Source organism: Aptenodytes forsteri, unplaced genomic scaffold (genome assembly GCF_000699145.1).
Source record: "Aptenodytes forsteri isolate BGI_AS27 unplaced genomic scaffold, ASM69914v1 Scaffold229, whole genome shotgun sequence".
Taxonomy (NCBI): Eukaryota; Metazoa; Chordata; class Aves; order Sphenisciformes; family Spheniscidae; genus Aptenodytes; species Aptenodytes forsteri.
Window position 1 is genome coordinate 2,470,500 of NW_008795863.1, and position 23,346 is coordinate 2,493,845.

A 23,346-nucleotide genomic window follows, 5' to 3' on the forward strand; every position below is an offset into this window, starting at 1 on the left:
TTTGACACTAGGCCAGCAAGCCTGGAGGTATAAAATGTTCTCCACCAGTGAGCCGGTGAGGGGTGCAGACACAAACTGGGATAGCTCCAGGAAGCTGAGCACCGTTTGCTTACAAGAGGAAGCACTTGCTTTTCAGAGCACAGGCATCTTTGTGCCAGTGTTCACGGAGAAAATCTTCATCCGTCTTGGATGGCTAATTACAGATGCACTTATGTACTCCATGATGTATGTAGCAGAAAATATTCGCATTTTACAACAGCTGGTAGGGAAAAGAGTCCACGTGTTTAAGCATTTTGGGGGATTTAAGTTTCTGGCTAATGTACTGCACTAGCTGGGCTATGAATGCTTGTGCTCACACGGAGAGCTGCCAGACACGCATGCTGAGCGAAGTTTCGTCTGGCTAGCAAGAAAAAACAAAGGGAGGACAAACTCCGGTACAGTTTATTTCAGTCAATATGTGTAGTCAAATAGTTTTAAGGCTGTACTTTGATGAAAACTTTGAACTCACGTAATGTGGCACCATCTGTGAATGGAGCCGTCCTGCCTGCCCCCTCGCTACCCCCTTTGGTGCCTGAAGTCAGCTGCTTGTGGTGGCCAGGGGCTGAATTGGCTTGGGAAAATGATCTGTCTGTAAAATAATCCCTTTTTTGTTTACTGGGGTACTTTACAGGCAGATCACTTCACTCATCTGGTCCACTGGAAGGGTTCAGAAATGTTTGTACTGGCACACGGGCGGCAGAGGAGGTGGGGGAGACAGGATTGCTGCTCCACACACACGCATGCCAGTTTAGCACACTTGAACTACAGCCCAAATAAAATCCAAAACTGCATCCCGGGCACAAACGAGAACTTGTGAATGGGTTTCTGCACCTCTCCCTTCCCACCACGCTTGGCTCCTGGCTTCGCAAATCGCTGGTGCGTGCCACTGAAGTCGATGCATAGATTTCCCTGCTTTGACGAGCTCTGGGACGCCAGCGCACACCCGCCCTAAGTGGGTCAGAGACTTTCTTTGTACGAGCAGGCTGAGCTGCTGGGAAACCTTGCTGGAGCCATACTCCTCTCCCAGAGTGATGAGGGGGACGGGGTGAGGAGGGGGAGCAGATGAAGTGGGGCTGAGCTTCCACCACACTTGATCCACTGCCAGCATAAGCTTCCTTACCGGGCTTACGGCCACGGCAGAAGTCCGAGTAAAGCCCCGGCTGCTCCCACGGCTGCCGAAGCTAAGTGCCCTGGGATCAGAGCGGTGCCACCAAGCTCCGCATCTGTCACTTGGATCTCTGCAGTGCTGAGAAAGTGGGAGGAGGGTGAATAAGAGACAAGTGAGCCTATTAGTATTTATTATTTGTATTATTACAGCACCTCAGTGCCTAGTCGTGGACCAGAATCGCATCCTATTAGCACTGTGCAAACCCAGAGCCAAAGTACTATAGTCCCTGCCCCAGAAGGCTTACAATCTCCATTTCTGAACGGGGGGGGGGCAAAGAGATGGGGGGCGGTAAAAGGGAGCAGTGACAAAACGTTGATCACTGTGACAGACAGTGTTGGTTTTCTGGTAAGAACTATCAGTTCTTAAACGCTTAGTTGGATTTAGACATTCTTCACACAGTCAATACTTCTATTTCTTGTGAAAAAAAGCATCAAGAAATCACACAGAACTTTATGTTATATTCAGTGAAAAACATTTTTCATTGCAAGAAACACATGTAAGGTTATTTTTAAAAAATACTGAAATACTGTTTGTTTTTTATGTTCTAAGCAGGTATCTGAACACGTTTACAAAGTCTACACATGCAGTGTATCAAGAAAGTTAAAATTTTTTAACCAACTTACTTTTTTGGCTCATTCCTTTATTTAATTTACACTCTTGCAAAAACGAGATACCTTTTAATTCAATTTTTAAAGAAAAAAATAGAAGTGATTTCATCTCAACTACTTTTCTGGACACACTTGTATTTTCCCTGTGCTCATGATTTAAAAAATAATCTAAATAGAAATGATCACCTTGGTGGAATTAAAACCAATGCTAGATACAAGGATAGAGAACAACTGTGTATTTAGGAAATGTATGTAACTGATTTTACAGGTTTCTCTGATCAAAAAGTGCGATTACAACTTTGTGCAAGAAGGGCATGTGATTTACAACTTTTTGCAAGCATATCTTATGCGCATATTTTTTAATAACTTGCCTGTAAGGGGCCAAATCCTGCTGTTCTGCTCAAAGTTTCTCTAAAATCAACAGCTCCTTGACACTGTGCTCTATTCCGCTGGCCTCCTACTGTGTGTCATAGTTAATACTGTGAATAACTCAGCGGAGTTCAATATTCCTGGTTTTAACTATAATTACTCTATGGTAGTAAGTGTTTGCAGGTTTGAATATCTTACAGAGGCCTGTAGGACAGTATGGTTTATCCCCATGCAGAGGGATGAAGGGAAACAAGACCTAGCTGGACAGTCTGTAAAACCATTAAACGTTTTCCATGATCAGCTCTGTTACTTGCCATTTGGATAGCCCCCACCGAAATCACATAAGTAACCTATACTCTTCACCTGAAAATAACTTCCAATATTAGCTTCCTTCTATGCATTCTCTAAATTGCTGTAAACATCCAGGACACCCATATATATACACACACACACACGGGTATGTGTGTGTATACATGCATATACATGTATAGGTGTATATATACACACATACACACAGACATACATGTATGTACATATACATATATATGGATATATAGCTATGACGTAGTTAGGAAACAATAATGTCCTTTTTATTGCATTCTTAAGTTTCATAGAACAAGGGTATTATAGGCACACATCTTAACTACTCGTCCTTACTACAGTCCTAAAGCTCATTTACCTGAGATCTGCATCTGTAAAAATAAAGTTCCTTTTTTAGCTGCATGTTACAAAAGACTAAATATCAGCCCCACAGATATGAAATTACAACTTAATTTTGAGACTAATTTACTACAAGTAAAATATGCTATCTTATAAAAAAGATACTGCTGAAAAGAGATACATATTAAAAAGGAAACATGATTCTTAGAGGTTTAAAAATCTCCCTATGCCTTCCCACATTGTAATAAATTTATAAAAAATATTTGACACAGAAGATCTCCACAGAAAGCATCCTGCTGAAATCACGTACCCTTTAAGCCACCCATCTTGCAAAAGTTACGTAGTTCAGGAGGGCAGACTCCATATTGTAAGTATTTAATTTTCATCATCCCGTCTGTAGTGAATAGTTTGTATTTCCTGAGCTATGAACATAGCCAGCTCTCTGGTGCCCGCAGCAATCACTCGGCAGGACATAAGATCCAGAGGTCCCCCTGAGGACAAGAGGATTAATGAGAACTGTCTTACGTGATGTAAAAAGGCAATGTGTTCTTAAATATAAACCATGCTGTAATTAGATAGGGTCAGAAACACTGAAACAACTTCATACGTAGCTCGTTTTGGGGTGGGAATGACAACCTAATTCAGCAACTCCTACCTGGAAATTTCCGGCAAAAAATGATTTCAGAAAATTCTAGATACAGTGCCGAAGTATGCAACAGAAGCAGTGAATGTCTAGATTTGTTCAGTATCCAACAATAAATGCAATATTCCCTTCTTTCAGCAACAGGAAGGGATAGAACAGAAATTAGCTCAGTTGGCATACCCTTCTTCTTAATCCACCATATCTTTCCACAGTACCCAATATTGGTCACCAGTAAATCATTACTCCGAGATGCGTACCATCTAAATGAGTAAAATAATAATCCGGAGACTGTGCTGTCCTTTACTCCCTCTGAGTTGTTCCTAGGCATGTGTGTTCAGACACGTACCCCAGAGTCCTCCTTTCTCGGGAGTTTGGAGTCTGAGTGCATCTACCAATCTCCTGGGCTAGTTCTTTACTGTAAATCTGATGCTTTAAAGGAATTACTCAAAGTCATGGAAACACAGTTTGACTCAGAAGACCTTTGATGTGGTGAAACCCCAGGCTGGAATTACATCAGTGTGTTACAAATAACCAGCCAGAGCCTAGTGGAGCGTACAGACGTTTCTACAGAATATTGCTAGAAAAGAGAGAGAGCCACAGGAGAAGGCCTGTACTGAGGTAACACAACTTGCCCCAACATAGCCACTCAGCCCCCCAAAAGTCGATGAAAACAAGGGTATTTTACTCACCTGAAGTGTCTATCACAGTGCCACCCGCCTCTCTGATAATGACAGTCGCCGCTGCCAAGTCCCAGCAGTGTAACCCAAACTGGTAATAGGCATCTGCAGCGCCGGATGCCAGATGGCACAGAGCCAGGGTCGAGCTCCCAATGACACGGACCCTAAACCCCACGAGAAGGGGACACAGTAACGTAAAGCAGAAAATGCCTTTGATTGCAACCTACGTGTCGAGATCACAAAACGTGCAACGTACTTGGGGTTTTTTTTTTTTTGTTTGTTTGTTTTTTTTTAATGACTTTTGGTCACAAATGTGAGACATATATTGTAAAATATCTTACCCGTGTGCTTGGGCCTTGAGCAATCTTTCAATGTTACCAAGGAACAATTTCAAAGTTGCAGGGTCACGTTTTGGACCAATTTCTGTTAAAATTAAGGCCTTCGATATATCTGCAATGTAGGTAGTTGTTTCCGTTAATTCAACAGCTTCCAGGTAGATTCTGGAAATTTGTTTTTAAATTAAACACTAACGGACTTTTCACAGAAAAACAATTTTCATGTCCCTTTTTTTACCCCAAACTCTTTCATAGGATAAGTGACAACTTTGCATATAAATTCAAGCAAGACTAGATTTCTCATATCAAATGGTCTGATCTAAACACACTTTTAAAAAAAAAGAACAGGAAGATTAAAAACAAGAATGCATTCTTACATTCCTTCTCTTTCCATACATTGTTTTATTTCATTGACCGGTCAGCTTTTGGCAAATTCACTAACATTAGCAGTCAACTAAAAATAATCCAGTGACCTAGTAACTATTAATGCTGCTAATCTAATCATATTTGAAAACAGGGTGGTTCTTGAATAGGGAACTTCAATGTAATTTGTTAACAAATGATAAACATTTGGGAATACAGTAAGAGGAAAGAAAAGTTTCTACCTAAATCACCAGTCACCCAGTAGTAGCTCCCTTTCATTCTGACATTTCAAAGATGGAAGACACCTTATGACTGAAAAAACCCCTTTCTTATCACAAACTAAAGCAGTATCTTAATTAATAACATATGAATGTTGTATTTGTATTGTGTTCAGCAAGGGCAATTCTGACCTACAGCAGATGAGGATATCAGCCTTGTGTACAGTCAAAGGAGAGACTCACAGTGACTTGCAAGGGGTTGAAGTAGTCCCCATGTGAGATCTGAACATTGCTAGTATGTAACAAGCGTATGCCAATGTAGGTGGAGATGGTTGATCAAATGCCAAGCTTCTGCTGCGCCAGCTGAACTCGGAGGCGTTAAAGATATGACAAAACTCAAAGGTTTAGCGGTTGATTACTTACTAACTAGGCTGTGCCCAAGTGTCAGGTGTCACCTTCTACCCTGGGTTAAAGGCTAGGCATTCATTCAGAGAGGGAATGTCTACCTGGTTATTACAGCTAATTGCATAAGTTGAAAATCCGTAGCAGAAGTAGCAAGGAAGTTTTCAAAAGCGAATTAGGCTGGAGTGAGACATCATTTAATTAAACAGGCTACCAATGAATTTAGTATTGCAGAGGAACATTATGGATTCAAGCAGTGCTGTAAATGGTTGGTGAGTAACAGGTAGGTAATTAGATTAAAAGTTACAGGCTATCACAAAGCTTAACTGTAGGAACATAGATTTAACAACCACTTTTTAAATTACTGCATTAAAATACAGAAACACCAATCCAGGCACGCTGCAGGGTATTCGCTGTTTAGCCACCACTGAAAACTCTGGATGGTGAAAGCAATCTGCCTTAGATCTTTTTGCATAACAGACCCAATTTATAATTACAGAACATTTAATGCACGCCTCATTGCTGAAACGCACCAAGCATTCACACCACGCCAATCATAGCTAGGTCATGACTAAGACAGTTGTTCTTTTGTGTTATTAAATATATTTCTAATGCATAAATGGATCTCTTCAATTTTCATCAAGGCTACAGGTAGAAACTGGATGAAGAGACTAAGGCAAGGAAGAGGGAGGTCTCTGCTTCGGAAAAGGAGCTGGCTGATCACAAGACTCGATGCGGTTTCAGGAATTCAAGGTACAAGAGAAAATTTACTGACGACTACTCACTCTGATAGAGGCCAGAAAAATGAGGCTTGGTAGAAGAGATTTAACAGTGATATCGATAGATTTATGAGGAAAAGACCAATTCTGTTGACACAGAAGATTAAAAAAAGAAAATACACTTACAGTATTAGCACACGTAAGGCCTGACCTGAATCTAAACATGAGAAGAAAGTATCACTCAAGAACAAAGGGAAGATGGATCCTTCATTTAAATGTATCCTGACTGCTTGGACTCCCACACCAGACCTCTACAAAATTTGGCATTGACAAAGAACAGTGTTTGCCTGGACTGTGATTTCAAATGATTAAATCTGAACAATGAATGTATAGAGTAGATCGATGTTACACAACAGTCACATTTCCTGAAAACAAAAGGCATGAAGTAACATGACAGCCTGGATCTCCAACACATCATGCATTGGTGAAGGCTACTTGAGTTCCAGTGATAGGAAACACACTCTCTGTTCCAGGGTTGGTTTATTTCACTGAAGCCACAGTCCTTACAGGAGAAGAGCAACTGTGATTTTATACGCTTAGAACATCAATAGAAGTGAGGCTAAAGAAGATCCATCTTCACTGGTGAAATTGCCCACCACCAAATGATGTCTCTCAAAACAAAGGAAAATTCCAAAGCATTTGGAAAGGCAGAAGGTCCACTTCCCTTGCTATGTTCTAGACACCCACGTAGACTGGATGTCCAGAGAAAGAAGGACAAAAGTGGCATGTGCCAAAATTGCTCCTTGCTCAACTGGAGACCAGAACTCTCTGACTGAAAAAGCGAGCGAGGCCATTTCAAGAGTGGCTCAGCCAGCCCAACTGGGAGCACCCCTAGTTTTTCCTAATAGTCTCTGCCAGCATGGGCTTTTGTGGAATATGAGATATTCGAGCACTGACAAAAATGTGATGTATAATCAAGGATTAAAATCTTAGGGGTCACTGACTTTACAATTTGCCCCATCTCTCCAATCAATTTAGGTGAATAGCCAAACTTCCCAAATTTCAGGGAAGTTTTGATGCAGGGTCTGCTTGGGGCGCTACAACGAATCCGTATATTAAATTGCTTGAATTTATTGTGTTTCAAGTTCACTAAATTTCTTTTTGGGGTGAAATTTTTACCATCTCCTGTGTACAATGACGTACATTTTTGGCACATGTCTGCTTCTGTCTACAACTGAGTGTTATGTTCTCCTCTGCATTTTGATTGATTAAAAGAAGACTTCTCTACACACATCTGATTATTATCTATTATCATTAGGTAAACAGATAGATCTATGACTTGGTTCACCAATAAAAGAATTCCATTAAAGTGTTGACTAAGTGTTGCTAGCTATTTGTATGTTGAAACATACCTCACACACAAAAGCAGGCTGTTAAAGAACTCCTAATGAAGCATGCAGCCTTTAGTTTACTTTACAGTTAGCATTTATGCCTACAGACATAATACACTTTATGACGTACAAATTTATTGGAAAATAAGTGAATAACGGCTGCCATAGTACTCTGAATTTGATTCACCATTCCCATTGCATCTTGCTCATAAAAAGTTATGCCAGTGTACAGCTGGAATGAAACTGGTGAATCTACTCATTCTTCTTTATTTTAAACAATGTTATGAAGCAAAATAATTTAGGATTATTTAAATAGTTCATATTCAGATGTATATTTTAAAAAGAAAATGAGGAAAGTTGTGATTTTTCAGAAAAAAACAAACACATAACAACAAAATTATCATGCAGGTGAAATACTTTCCATCAGGATAATGATGTTCATTATCCTAATGATGATTTGCAACAACTCTGAAACAAAATTAACATATTCCTTTTAGAGTTCTAACAAAATCTAGACCAACCTGTCTCTTTTGATACCTGAAGCCTTTTGTCATTACAAAATGCCCCTTGACCTCTTCTACCAGTGTATAATCGTTCTTCAGTGCAGTGGTAAATTACACCAAATTCAAGCTTTAAAATTTTGAAAAGGAAAGAAATGAATGCAACTCAAATTACTCATCATAAATATAAACAACTACTAATGGAAGAAAGATCAGCAATATTTTAATTGGTACATGTAATCAAAGATTATATTGATGCTAATAAACTGGAATAATTTTACTATTACTGTGATATTGACATATAGGTCATATAAAATTCAGTTTATAAAGAGAAGTTAATGCAATCTGTTCGTGAACTCTTACTTGCAGCTTGTTTGTGTTCACATTAGAATGGATTAAATGCTAAGTTGATTTCAAATTCAATTGTATGTTTTTATTGAAAGTATGCAAGTCCTCTAAGGCCAGATTCTGAATGCTTTACTTTCATGGGTGAGCAGTTACACCTAGAAGTAATCCCACTGACTTCGGCTGGACCCTGAAGATTTGCAGCCCCAAATACATAGATATGATCAGTCAGGCATCCAAACTCAGAAGTCATGGCACGCTGTTTAGTAACAGTGGATGCTTTTATATGCATTTCACCTTTCATGATGCATTTAATTTGCCCGCCTTTTCAACCAAAGTAGTACGCTCCAGTCACTTGTTCAAACGTTTCTCTGCAAAATCCTTTTGTTTACACATAAAAGTGGGAATCTCATGAAGTCACATGACTCCAAGAGAAGGAGTTTGAAGAGAAATATCAAATATTGTGACCCTCAATGAAAGCTTGAGAATGAGCAACACAGAAATTTTTGTGGGGGTATCTGTTTACCAATGAGAACAGGGTCAGAATTTGACTCTTGATTTAAACCCAAGGTATTTAATATTTCCATTACTTTAATAGGTTTCACCAAAAGATTTTAAAGCACTTTACAAACTTGAATGATCAGCTCCTAAAATCACCTTAGATAAGTACTATTAGCAGTATTTTATTTAGGGGTGGACAGATACACAAAAATTAAGTGACTTGCCCAAGGTCACACAAGTTGGTAACAAGGTCAAGAAAACATCTCAGATGTTCTAGACTCCAAATCCTTTCCTGCTGCCCTCCTCCATTCAATGTGAATAATAATCGGTGTTCATCAGAGACAATTCAAAGGGAATAGACAGTCCTTGCCCCCTACCCCGAGGTCCCATCTAAACTGAGGTTTTTTTTGAGGAACACACTATTAATAGACTCCTTCCCTGAAGACTTCTGCAGGAATTTCTTCAGTACTGTTCAAGGCTTACATTCAGGCCAGTTCCCCTGTGTGTACTTTGGCTCCTTTTCAGCTTACTACTTTTTTTCTGCTTTTCCCATTTGTTTATTGAGGGAGATTTAACATCATTCTTTATTTTTGTTTCAGCTTTGTTTAGTTTACATAACCCAAAATATGCAGCATCAAAATCACGATGGTGTTCTAGAAAACATAAATATTAGAGAAAGCTGTCTGGTAATACTATGTAGTATTCAAAAGGACCTTTGGGAATGAATAAACTTCAGAAAAGCATGGAAGTGTTTCTCTGCAATTTCCATGTTTGAAAAGTCTAACTAGAGAAGTACACAACATTATTCTGTTTAAATCAGTAAGAGCCACTAGCACATCTGAAAACTATGTTGTTATTGCACAGATTTCTTGCTGGCTTCACTTACAGCTATACATATATTTAAGAGCGTGGAATTAGGCTGAAAGAGGCACATTCCTTGGCAATTTGAATAGCTGTTTCTTCTGTATATATCAAACTGTAAACCGGCAACGTTTGGAGAAAAGGCACTAGCATGAACGAGTATAGCTGGGAAACTCAAAACGGCACATGAAGGCTAGGTACTTTTTTCCCCCCTGTAATCAAGCTCTCATGTGGGAAATATAGTTATTTTACTACGTTAAGAAAACCACAAAGGCAGATTAAATAAACTAGGCCCATAATTTTGCACTCTTCATAGAAATCAGTTCTGAATTGCCTCATAGCAGCAGTTAGCTTTCACAGATACTGCTAGCAGGAAAGAAGGAATAATAATAACATAAGAACACTGGGAGATATGTTTAAATTATGAATAGGCAGCACTATATTTAACTCATTATGGTTTTGTCTTACAAAACCTTGCTCGCACCAGTAGTCCCTGTTTTCCCCCACATAAATCCTATAATATTTATAATAATTTGTAAAAATTGTCTTGTAATTGCCAGTTTGCGTAAGCAAGTTTTGCAGGACTACGATTTTAGACTTCTAGAGTATGATCAAATACATTTAAAAAGCATGGAAAAACTTTAGTAGTGGCTCATTTTTTTTCACATTTTATTTTATTTAAAGTTCCCACACGGTTTTGAGGCTTCTAACCAGCTCTCAGGTACCCATCTTAAAGAACATACTTCATACCTCTTTGTTAACAGCAAACCCAATGCTCACTGCCACTGTTGGAAATCTGTGAAAAATAAGAAATGAAGTATTATTGATGAAAAACCTCTCAACTTACTCCTTATGCAACTCCCTTAGGCAACAAAACACCACATGGAGCTCTGTGATTTTACTTGTTTCAAAATGCTCTTGACATTGTACTATTTCTTCTTTGTCAGCCTCTTTAACTTTGTCAGTTCCTTTAAAAATGTAATTTAGTATTGGAGAAGGCAAGAAATAAACACATGAAGATATTAGGATTTTTATACTAAATGTGTTGTATATTTTAGTGATCTTTTTGCTTTAGGGTAATTGAATTATCCAGTAAAAATCATTAATGTTGTTATAACAAGTCATCACTTTAAGAGCACATTTTGTTCAAGTTCAAGCATCTGAGACAGCAATTAAGTAGTATGGAGATACCTTGCTGCTGACGTCAACAGCAGGAGAAACCAGTTCCTCTACCCTCTCTTTTGTCAGTGATGATCATGTATTTAATTTGGTCCTTTTGACTAAAGTATAATTATTGCATTTTAAACGACGAAATAAATTAATTTCTTAAAAACATGTTTTAAAAAGGGCTGTAAAGTAAAGGTCCAGAAAATATTACTAGAAAGAGAAAATTTCACTTAATTGCATGAAACACCAGCACATGACACCCCCCCACCTCGCCCTGAATTCTATGTAATTGCACCAAAAGTCAAGGAAATGCTTTTTTTTTTTAATGATAACTGCAGTTATGTTAAGTCACTAACTATAAGGCAGAACATAGTCAAAGATTTTAAGTAGAAGTATTATGAATGGTCATGAGTTTACAACTCCTAGCACTTAAATGAAGAATTAAACTTTTGCATTTTTGCAGTAACAACACCTAGATTTCTTTTTGCAGAGAGGTATTACAGAAATTTAAAACCAATATCTATGTACAACTTCGTTTTCAGTTCTACTCTACGTATATGCAATGCTTGTACTTCCCAGGAAAAATGAAGCATTTGTATTTGAAAGGGAGAAAACACCACTACTCAAAGGAATGTGTAACAACCACATAAGGTGTTAGGCCAAGTGTCATCATAGCACAGCCTTGTTCCTCCAGTTCAGCTCAAGTCTCTGCACGTTAATGTGCGGTTATATGCAAACAAGCTGTGAGTCAAGAGCTTTGGGTCATTAAGCAATCAGCAGAAACTTTAGCTTACCTTTAGATAACAGTATAGAGCTCTCTCCAGCACAAACACACACTCCCTCAGATACACTACGGGAGGTACAAAAAGATAAAGGGATGACTCCTACTTATGAGTCAAAGGAACAAATCTACCACAGTAAAACACCTTTAAGCGGAAGGGAGGATTTGTGAGAAGCTACGTTTTGCTTTTTTATGTATTTCCCAGTTCACTGTCCACTTACCTGTGCACAAAGTTGCATGTTCCATCAACAGGGTCAATAATCCAGGTCGGACTGTCGGTGAGGACACATTTTGAACCAGCAGCAGTGGATTCTTCTGCAATAAACCTGCATTTGGTGTGGAGTGAAACAAGTGTCCCAGAAAATTGGCTTAGATATGTGACTTGGAAAGTCAAACTCCATCCTTCTGTTTTTGAAGAGATACTTAATTTATATATATATAAAATTTTTGTGTATGTGTGTATATATATAATGTTATTATGTGTGTATATATAATTTTTGTGTATGTATATAATATATGTGTGTATAAACACACATATTGCTTTTTTCATTTGGGAATAGGGAACTTTCATAGAAACTTTGAAGAAGACTTCTCAAATTTATAGCATACTATTTTACATGGTAAAAAAGAACTCCATTTATGTTCACTTTTCCAAAATACCATTAAGAAAATGAACGCAGAAATGGGTCTGAACCGGCATCCCTGGAACTCTAGAAGGAGTTTTTTTAATGCAGAATGTAATTTTATGGATTAGGTCTGTCTCTTGCAGTAAGTAATACAAACTGCAAACTGTAGCTGCTTCTTTTTTGCAATCAAATTCAGTCAGCAGGAAATAATGCACTCTTAGAAAATCCATAATCTCACTCCTGCTTGAATTTTTTACAGTAGTCTGACTCAGGAAATTAAAAGGTTTACAAAGCTGAACTTTCTTTTTCCCATGACCCAGAGAAAATCAACAAATTAATTTTTTTTGTTTGTTGTTTGGATGCACAAGGCACACATTGAAATCTGAGCTCATCTTCTGTTCTGTTGTTCTGTCCCAATTTCTTTCAGTAGATATGCTTTTTTTTCCCTCCCTTTTCCCTGGGAAACGAACATCCAGTTCTGGCACATTTCCTGCTGACCTTAATTATCCCTGCTCTCCCATAAACTGCTCAGGGTCTGTTTCTATGCAGGTGCTACTCTCAGATTTGAATAAAGTCCTGTATGTACAGAAGGTGTAGAATCAGACTGCTAGTACTGAATCTTGCTTTTGGTTTCACATTTGAACAACTGGTAGTGGTATTCAGAGTTCCTGCAAACGCTTGAAGATGAAAAAGCTTCTCTCGAAGACACAAAGAGAAAAAAATTGGATAAAATAAAGAGAAAATGTATTTTGCAGAAACAGTTGCTTCCCTAGGACTAGAGTAGCAGCTATTTTCTTTTGTGCCCTCAACACGCACCACATGATGCCACATAACGCTTGCAACCACGAGCTTAAAATGTTCTGCAGACATCACAGGAGGAGACTTCTTGAATTTTCCAAATGCTACTTTGGCCTTTCCCTCAGTAGAAAGGGACTATTTTGATGGCATTATGGGCTCCCAGTTGGTATGAAGAGGGAAGTAGGAAGTGTTTGTTACTATTTTCATCTCCATTAAAGATAACAGCTGAAGGACGAAGTGTTAGTGTGCCACCGAGAAACGAGAAAGACTTTAACAAGTGTTTGGAATTCTCAGTCAAACATAACACTTTGCAGACTCCTTGCTCTAAATATTCCATTATTTTGTCTTGTTGGTGCTGTATCATTTGACTTTTGCTTTTACAAATCTTGTAATTAGCACCTAAACCCAACCATACGCTTCAGCTGCGCTGCTGGCAGCAGAGGAAGCTCATCTTCGTGCAGATGGAGCGCCTTACATCCCATCTCAGATTGTCCATTTTCCCCATAAATTATGCCTCTGCTTCAACCCTCTGCCAGCTCCCTCAGCCAGAGCCTGAACCGTAGCTGTTGTCTTGCCAGTCAAAGAAAGGTAAAATGGGAACTTCTTTAAAGACAAGAGTATTTCTGTGTAAGGTGTTTTGCCCTCAAGTATCCTAAGTCTTTCCCTTGCCTTTTCCTTACAGCAGGGTGTGACGCTGCAGTCCTCACATACAGAAATGCTAACGTGAAGCTGGGGCACAGCAGTGCCATTGATAAAGTCTTGATGTCCAAGAATAATTTTTCCAAAACGAATGTAGGACAAATTAGGTGCACATTTTATGAAATTTGGGCTAATAGGTTAAGATAAGCCCCTTGCTGTTATACAGCACTGGGTACTGTGAAAGACCCTCAAGGCCAACATCAGGTATGTTGCTCTATGGCTCTCTGTCCTGTAAAAACATGCGAACTAAGCAAAACATTCAGCCTGAAGTACTGGAGACCAAATTTTAGGAACAGCTTGAGAAGTGGGAGGGGTAGCCATGTTATTACAGTAGTTAATTTAATATGCCAGCCTGCCAGCTCTGTTGACCTCTCTTCAAATCTGGATTAAAGTTTTCTCCCACTGAAAATGAGCCCAGTAATTTTAGCCTAGCCTTAGCGGACATCTGTTCATACCACAGTGCCACTCCAAAATTCATTGCTGGAACAGCAGAGAAACTAGCACAGCATAAACCGCAGAAGGAGTGATACCCAGTTGAGTGCAGGAGGTTCAAACCAGGGTTATCCCTCACCTATCCCCTTTACGGGGGTCTGAGGGCAGAAAGCCGGGCAGCTAGAGTTGGATGTCACCCTCCATAATGGCTGTGTCCCGATTTTAATGTCTGCACGATTAACAGCAAAGATGACAACTTGCGCAACAATAACACAGGCAAATGGTACAATAGCCTTTTTCAACCAGTAGCCCCTGATATTCTGGCTGTGCCTACCCACAGCTCAAAGATCTACGAGAAAAAATATGCTTTTGAAAAGACTCACTTGGAGCATGTCAGAGTAGCAAAGAGTGGGCAAAGGTGAAAACTTGGGTGAAGCATGAATGAGGATGATAGATATCACTTAGCCAAGCACAGAGAAGAAGAAAGAAACATGGGACAGAATTACCTTTTTAACAGGTTTTCCTAATATTTCTCTTTACATCTGAGTACATTTCCAATATCTCAAGACTCATCACTGCCACAGTGCAAATGGCACAGATTCTAATGAGATCGCTTTTAATTTTTCTAACTCCTAAGGTACATTTTTTGATTCAGAGAACATAAGAATCAAGATGAGTTAAGAGAAAAAGAAATAACAGAAATCTTCAGTGATGCTTTCAACAGCCAGGTTAGGGGAAAGACTGAACATAATTTAAATGATCTTTTAATGTTTTCATTGCATTTTAATTTAAACATTGATTGCTACTGTGGACTCCTCATTGCAAGTGTTTTAATCCAGTCTAGTTAAATCTAGTTTTAATCTGTTGTTTAATCTAAACGCATTCACTGTCTGAACAAACTCCAACCAAAACTAACAACCAATATTAGCAAAAAATAACTGTCTTGAAGAAACGGCAAGTCCTTCATTTGCTTATGAAGTCAGAAGTTAACTGTACAGAGTTAATAAAGTCAGAGATTTTTCAGTTCCTAGGTCTATGTTGACCTTACAACTTTTGTTCCCATTCTGAGTAACTCAAGTTACTTCTGATGATTCTCATTTTATGTGAAATGTGTATGTTTTATGTTCTCTGCCAGACTGTTCAAGGAAAAAAAAAACAACAGAAGAGTGGAGATGAGAAAAAAGCAGAGACAGCAGTAGTAGAAGGAATATTACACAAATAATAGGCTTGTAAAACCTGGCACTCTCTTAAGAATTGTGGCCAAGAACCACACGTTATGCTGTACAGTACTCTTCAATATGTGATCACATACAACACGTATTTAGAAAGCCATATTTAGCATAAAATGTTCTTTCTACTCCTTCTTACGGTGGTTTTTTTTCCAGCAGCATCGCCGACAATCAGATTAGTAGCTGAGCCCTCCAGTTTTTCATCTTTGTTGATTTCTGCACAGCGCTAGGGTGCAAGGCTCATCTCCATCAGAGATGCACACAATTAGAAGGAAGTCATACAGTATTTAAGGGATACACAGGCTCTGCACTGGCTCTGCAGGCAGATGACTTTTATCCTTGTGGATTGAAGTCAAATGTGGAAATTGATTGCAGAGTATCTGCATCAAACCAAACCCGGCCAACGAATACAAAACCTCTCTCTAATCTGTGCATGTGCTAGGAGTTGTTATTTTCAAATTGACCATAATAATTCAAGGGGAGTCAACAATCTGATCTATTTTTAAAACCTTGGGTTGACACCCCCTATAGTAATTTATATCCTGTTTATGTATACGCATCAAGTGATGATAAACAACCCTGCGTCTCACTGATTTTAGGATTCTACACAACACAAGGTAAATGTGATTAAATACGATATTTGTCCTGATCTGGCAAACGCTTATGTGTGACGGCAAAAGAAAGTGAAGGAAAGGTCTGCAGGATGGGATCTTTGCTATCATTAATTTCAGCTACATTTTAATAGATATCCTTAGCATAATTCTTATACAATAGAGAACAGATCAGTATTCTGAAAATCAGGGACATTCATATGAAAACTTCATACATGATGTCCCTACAGGGGAAACATTGCTATTAAATACATACATTAAGAAACAGAACTATTAGAAAATATACTAAGTATAGGGAAGTGGTACTTTTTTAGAAAGGAGTCCTATGAAAGTGTCCAACAGCAATAGGTTAATATGTAAGAGAGATATACAGACTTTTAAAATTACCTTTAAATGCCAGTCAGATATACAGCTCTTAAAGGAAAAAAGGTCATTGATAGTTTCTTTCTATAGGCACTCACCTGTGGGAGGGAAACTTCTCTTTCAGGACAGAAATAATTAAATTTTCCACAAAATGATCAGTTTCTGTCACTAGATCTGCTGCAGATGTCTTTGTGGACACTTGTTTTTCCTCTGTTAGAGCTTTCCTAATAATCTGAAACAGAAGTTTACAAATCAGATTTGTTGGCCATTCATCCTGTGCACACTCAAATAATACATTTACTGAAAAATTATAGCTAATCCTGAAAAACAACTGTAGGCCTAATTCTACCAGAGCCTGTTCTAATTCTTTCTGACTAAAAGTCCTTCTGAGATAACGAGTAGTCTTTGGGAACTCGGCATTTTGAATCACTCCGCAAGAACCTCTCTTGACAGTTCAGAAAAGGATTGATGAATAGGATGCAACTAATGGAATAAAAGGATGATGGCAGTCATCATGATTTAGGGAATGACAAAAAATACACATAGGAAAGAGCCTTGAGGCTCAGGAATTTTTCATGGAAACCCCTTTTTCTTTTTTTTTTAATTTACAGGGCCAATACCCCATTGCTCTCTTACTTTAAAAAACATGCAATAAGGCAAACCCCATTGGTTTCTTTTTTTTGCCAACAAAGACACACAAAGTTTATTTTTTCCTGTGTATATGGGTTTTTGGAACTTCGAGTGCTGACCACCCACTAGTTCCCAAAGAATTGCTATATATTTAACAAAAAACAAAAATTTAGACTCTTCCCCAGATATGGAACCCGTGATCTAACCCTGGATTATCTTCTGGAAAAGTCTTTATCTCCTTTTCAAGGGTTTCACTGTTATAAACTCAGAACTAAACCACATCAAGTGCAAATGCACATATGGAAAAACAGTTAATAAAAGCTTTTTCCCAATTTTCCCATTTTCTTTCTGTTTTTTTCCACTCCTTCATTAAAAAGAAAAATAAGGAGGCAGGATGATAATGCTCAACTTGCAAAAGGAGCTGACTTATTTTTTAACCAGTGAAAATGATAAACTATTTGAAATGAGGACAACCAAAACAAAGCAAAAATTAAGCACCACTTATTTGTGTAGAATTATATTAACTAAAACCAGCACCAGCAAGACCAATATTCCAAGTCACTTCTAAAACTTATATATTTCAATTGTTTAACTAAATTTCCATTGATCAAAATATTTTAAAACCATCTAAAGAGAAGCGTTTGATGACCAAAGAAAACAGTTCTGCTGTATTATGCATGGGAAAGGGAACCAGCAACTCCCAAATTTCAGTCTCAGCTCCTGGTTTTCGTAGTATGAAATACTATGTTTGAAGGCTGTGCTGATTGTTCTGACAAGTAATGGATCTTGCTGACTGTTGCCTTAGTACGGAAGGTATCTGGACTAACATTTCTGTTTCGTGAGCTGTAAAACATTAGTTATCCCTGTTTACTGAGCTCATGAGGGCAGCTTAATACTTTTTGGTTTGAGATCTTGCTAAAGTTCATTACTGTATATCAAAATATTAACCACACTTAATCTTTTTACTCCCCTCAATGCCCTGCATGGTTTTCTTGATGGTTTTACCATAGAAGCATAAAAACGCAGCTCTAGGAAGGCCCTTGGGCTCCTCCTCGGTCCAAAGCAAAATCCAAACCACTCCAACCATCTCAGTTGTGTATTCCAAAAAACTGCTATGCCGACACCTTTTATTTAACTTGTTCTTCTTTACTTTTATATTGCCTATGTATAAGTAAACGCTTAGAATTGGGCTCAGAACTTCACGTAGTCAAATAGATGAGGAATACTACTTCTCATTTCTTGCCTTAAACACTCCTTTCAATAGAGAAGAGCTGAATTTCTTTTCAGCAGTGCCATGTTCTTGACTCCTATTCAGTTTTAATACATAGCAGACTGAGGAGATTTTTGCAGCCATTTAAATCAGTACGTGCCACCTCTCAGTAGGGGAGTGAGATCACACCTGAGCCTTGCTGCAAGAAGAGCGGAGGTGAAAGATCTCTCCTGTGGATGTGCTCTGCAATCGGTTGCTTTTCATCATGTGCTCCGGCACCTGATCTCTCCATTTTGAACACAATCCTTTGCACCTACCATCACTGAATTTAAGATTTTTCATTTCTGATCCTTCTTCGGGTTGTTCATGACCATTTTTAACTTGATTCCTGTCCTCCAAAGTGCTCACCATTCCTCTCACTTTGATCTGTTTGTGGGTTTTATATGCGGGGTGGTATATACCCTATTCTGTCATTCAAGCCCTTCATTAAAATACTGAACATTTATCAGGTCCAAAACTGGATTTTGGCAGGATTCTACTTGATATGTTTCACCAGATTGACAGCTATTAAAAATACCCCGGCTTCCCAGAGGGTTCTGTAGTGGCCTTATGGTAACCAGATTCACAATGTGCTTACATGGAAATTACATGGAAAAACTCTTATCAAAAGCTTTTCTAAAAATTCATCACTTCTGTAACTTCCACTATTGCCCCGTAGCAGCTCACTGTCAGCAGGAGGTGGTTAGACTGGTTGATGTGCCCACCATCAAACAAAACCCACCTTGCCCGTTTCTCTGGTGACCTGCATGTGCCAACCTGAGGCTCCAGTCACTTTGGAGGTGGGAACAGCCAAGGGTGTGACTGATAGGACACGGTGGCTGAGGGCCTTCTCGCCCATCTCCTTGTCAAGCCATGCGGGCCCATGCCGAGGGGTTGTGACACAGATTACTCAGCCCTGCGACGGACTGCTTCTCCCCACCTCTTGTGCAACCGGTGTGTTGTGGGGAGAGCAGGAGAGAAGTCACGATGCTGTGCTGAAGTCACCAGCCGCAAATGGGCACCACATCTGTATTAGCTCACCCGCGGTACCACGTGATGCCGTGGGATGGAAGGGTCCCTGCTAATTCTCTGCCTCTTACGAAGAGTCTGACAAAAGGGACTCTCATGCATTTGCACCAGCTTGTACGGGTATGCAATCCAAGCCACTCCCACACAAAGATCACATTCCCTGCATCGTTGATGAAACAGCTTTTATTCTTCACAAATTTATCAAATAGTTCAGAACGGCCCAGAATTCAACTTATGTTGAGTAATACCTAAAAATCATCTGCCTACAAAGAGTGTTAGAGCCTGGTGCCTCAGAGTACTTCGAGAGCATCACTCAGCTCCTCTCCTTGCAGAAGCCTTACAATAAGGTTTGTAGATACCTACTGCAATTGCCTGGTCTTCCCAGCTGGGTGTGGAGCTCCATAAAAGTCTCCCTCTAGGTAACAGGCAGCAGGTAAGTGGAAGACCAAAGGAAGTACAGATTGATGAAATAAAAAGAGCTGATTGCTCCTTATCACTATTGTACAATTAAATTGGCAACCAAGATGCTGTATTTTGGCTGTAAATGTATTTTACTAGGCTTTACCACTGTATTATAGGTTGTCCCTAGATTACAGAGATTTTACAGCAATTTCTAAGCAGCTGATTTTTGGGAGCGTGGTTATTTAGAGCAGAGTCACTTAACAGTTTTAGCCCATGCTGTCCCTCCTCTAATAAAGAATTGGCTAGATCTTATCCTAATGCCCTGCTTGGGAGCATTTGGGGGGTTATGCAAAGCGAGAGGCATTTACACCAGTACATGCACGAAGACCACATCACAGAGCAAGACCCAGGTTGTCCCTGCTCCCTTCTTCATTTGCCACGGAGCAGGGGAAATGGAGCCGCAAGGGCTCAGTGCAGTCATGGTCCTGGACTCTTCCTTTCCTAAAGCCTTTGTGACATTAAGTCATACAAAGGAGAATGGAGAGGGCAGAGGGCTAAGATGCCTTCTCCCCCAACACCTGCCAGGACAGCCACCTACAGTGAGGTGCTTGCGTTAGATATTTCATCTCACCTTACTGCTTGCACTCACCACACACTTCTGGGAGCTCCAAGATGGATTTACTTGCTTGCAATATTTGCTCGCTGGTAAAATCAAACATCTAGATAAAAAGCATAACTACCTGCAAATAATTTAGGAAATACCAATCTGGTTTGCTAAAAAATCTGTCCCTGTTCCATAGAAAATAGCCTAACAATATCCCCTGGGAGCAAATATGGGGAAAAAAATCTTGGCTTTTTAGAATATCAGTGGAAATTTTGCCTTTTTTTAGTGGGATTATGCTAGGTCTCTTATACCTCATAAAATTATTTTCTGGGAAAAAAAAAGGGGAAAAAAAAAAGTAGTTTGTGTGGACTTCAACATGCTAGCTTCCAGTCTCAGTTTCTTAGACTTGTTTTCACCTGGATGCACATCCACTCATTTTGGTGAAGTTTCTCCAACTGTAAAAAAAGTAGTTGTGTGGACTTCAACATGCTAGCTTCCAGTCTCAGTTTCTTAGACTTGTTTTCACCTGGATGCACATCCACTCATTTTGGTGAAGTTTCTCCAACTGTAATTGCAGAGAACTGTGCAAATATTACTCAGTGCTCTCAATAGCATCAAAGATGCGGAGACTAGTTGTGCCTGCTTTTCTTTAGCAAAAAGTCATATTAAGGCAACGGGCATACTCTCATGAGCATGGCAAGCAGAGTTCACTCACAGAAAAAGCAGAAGAGAGGTTCAAAAAAGTGCAGTTACACGTGGCCTTACAGAGCAAATTAGACATAATTTTAATGCAGGTCAATTACAGAGATTACAAAAACATGGCCATTACCATTATGAAACAGCCATATATATTAAACGAGAGCCTGTGGTATTTCGTAAAAACAATAGAACTAAGTAACAGGACGGGCAAGAGAGGCAATGATTTTAACCTGGGAATAGAAGTTACTCCAGCAACATCACTTTTGACACATATTCAAACAATCATTTCTTTATTGGCCTTTTAAGTTTAGAAGAAACTATTCCAGAGCATAGATGCCTACCTGTTGGAAAGAAGATATATTTTACTTATGAAGCATGATGCAATATAAACCAAACAGTTGTGTAAGCCAAAAGGGGAGACCAAGAAGCTGTATTACTGGTTAACTTCTCCTAGAAATCCAAAATCTTGACTTGCATGCCTTTCTTCACGTTGATCTCTGCACCAAGACTCTTGTAGACACTTTCTAATGACACTTTCTAATAGCCTTCCTAACCCGCCATGGACCTGAGAAATGCAGGGCCTTAAAAGAAAGGCTCGACACTTTCTAATAGCCTTCCTAACTTGCCATGGACCTGGGAAATGGAGGGCCTTAAAAGAAAGGCTGGGGTGGCAAAATTTCATGCAGGGATGGAGACAGCACTCAGATCTGGGGAAACAGAGAGTGCAAGCAGATTTCTGGAGATGGAGACAAAGGTGGAGAGGTCTGAGGGATGAGAAGAGAGGCAGAAGAAAAAGATGAACTTGACCAGTGGAATTGGCTATTTTTGGTGACCAAAATAAAACTAAATTTTACCAGTCAATTTTCAACAAAAATACAGTCCCATCAAACCTATGTTACACTGCATTTGGTGTCCTTATCTCTAGCTTCTTTCGGGAATAGCTGGAAGTGGATTGACATTTAAATAAAAGATACAGCCCTATCTGCACCTTTTCTTCCACAAGGATCTCTGATGGTTTTCATAACTAAAAACATTCTTTAACAGCTTTAACAAAGTTAATAAAACCCCTACCCAGTTCCAAAGTCCTACTTAACATCCTTGACTGGTTTAAATTTGGCCTGCCAAGGAATCGGCCATTTCCTGCCAGTTGCAAGGTAGCGATGGGAAACTGGCAACTAAAAAGATGCAAGGATTAATCTTCTGGAAAGTTTATTTCTTCCAGGAAAAGGTGCTCAGCTGTGATCTTCTGGACGATTAAAATGGCTGGAGATGGTTATGGCTGTCTTCACAAATTGATATTTTGAGAAATAAGGTGTGGAAGCTTGAGCAAGTCATGAGAGCCTCTCTTGTGAAATGGCTGGCAGAATGAGTATGCTGGAGAAACTCCAGTTTGGAGAGTCTGCGAGAGCATGACCTGTCATCCCGATTTGGATTATCCGTTTATTCGTTGTATTATTGAAACAAGTCTCCTCTCCTCTGGCATTCTGTTCATCTTTGTCTGTCTTCTACTAAGAAGAAGACACGTTTAATAACACATACTAAGGAAAAGTTACAGGTCCGGGACTCAAGACAGAAAAGGGGGCTCCTTAAATGATAGTGTACAGGTACAAAGTGTGTTTCAAAATATAGCAGAATGGAAGCAGAAGAGAAATACGTGTTGCTGAGGTTTGTGTTTTACCCAATTTCTCATCTGAACAATCTGCTGATCCCACTTCTTGGCTCTGTTAGAGTTGGTGGAAGTTTTGCTGCTGCACACAGTGGGGCCAGGATGTCTCCTGAGATGACTAACCTTCTGCTGTGTCAAAACACGGATCTTAAATAAGCTACTGTAGATCTTCGCAGAGCCACTGCTGATTTATCTCTAGCAAGTGAATTTCAGTCACTCTGAAGACACTGGCATAACAAGAAGACAAAACCCCTCTGACACGACCATTTTTTTTTGCACAAGCTGCTAAAAAACAAATGCTGGTATTGTAATGGGTAAAATACACAATATTCTGGATAAGCGCACAACGGCATAAACCCTCAGCTGTACGTGGAATTCAACCTTAGCATCACAGCATGCTCCAAAATATGACAGTAGCAGAATAAACGCTTGGTGTACATTTGAAAAAGTTTCACCTTCACGCTGAAAAATCTTTCCACATTATTATTTTTTTTTTAATTAAATAAAACCACTGCCAGTCACAAAATAAATCTGCTTTCACCTGAAGCGCCCCCTCGTCCTC

General features: G+C 39.3%; 1 protein-coding gene across 1 annotated transcript; it reads right to left on the reverse strand.

Annotated features, from left to right (window-relative positions):
* Positions 1 to 1,329: 1,329 nt before the first annotated feature.
* Positions 1,330 to 19,243, reverse strand: IMPA2 (inositol monophosphatase 2). The gene is made up of 8 exons (XM_009284133.2): positions 19,127 to 19,243; positions 16,604 to 16,737; positions 11,969 to 12,073; positions 10,550 to 10,595; positions 8,114 to 8,222; positions 4,506 to 4,614; positions 4,177 to 4,328; positions 1,330 to 3,335 (listed from the first exon to the last, which is right to left on the reverse strand). Exons 1-8 carry the CDS (start codon positions 19,241 to 19,243, stop codon positions 3,220 to 3,222), a joined length of 888 nt encoding a protein of 295 aa, XP_009282408.1. The 3' UTR covers positions 1,330 to 3,219.
* Between the last annotated feature and the right edge of the window lie 4,103 nt (positions 19,244 to 23,346).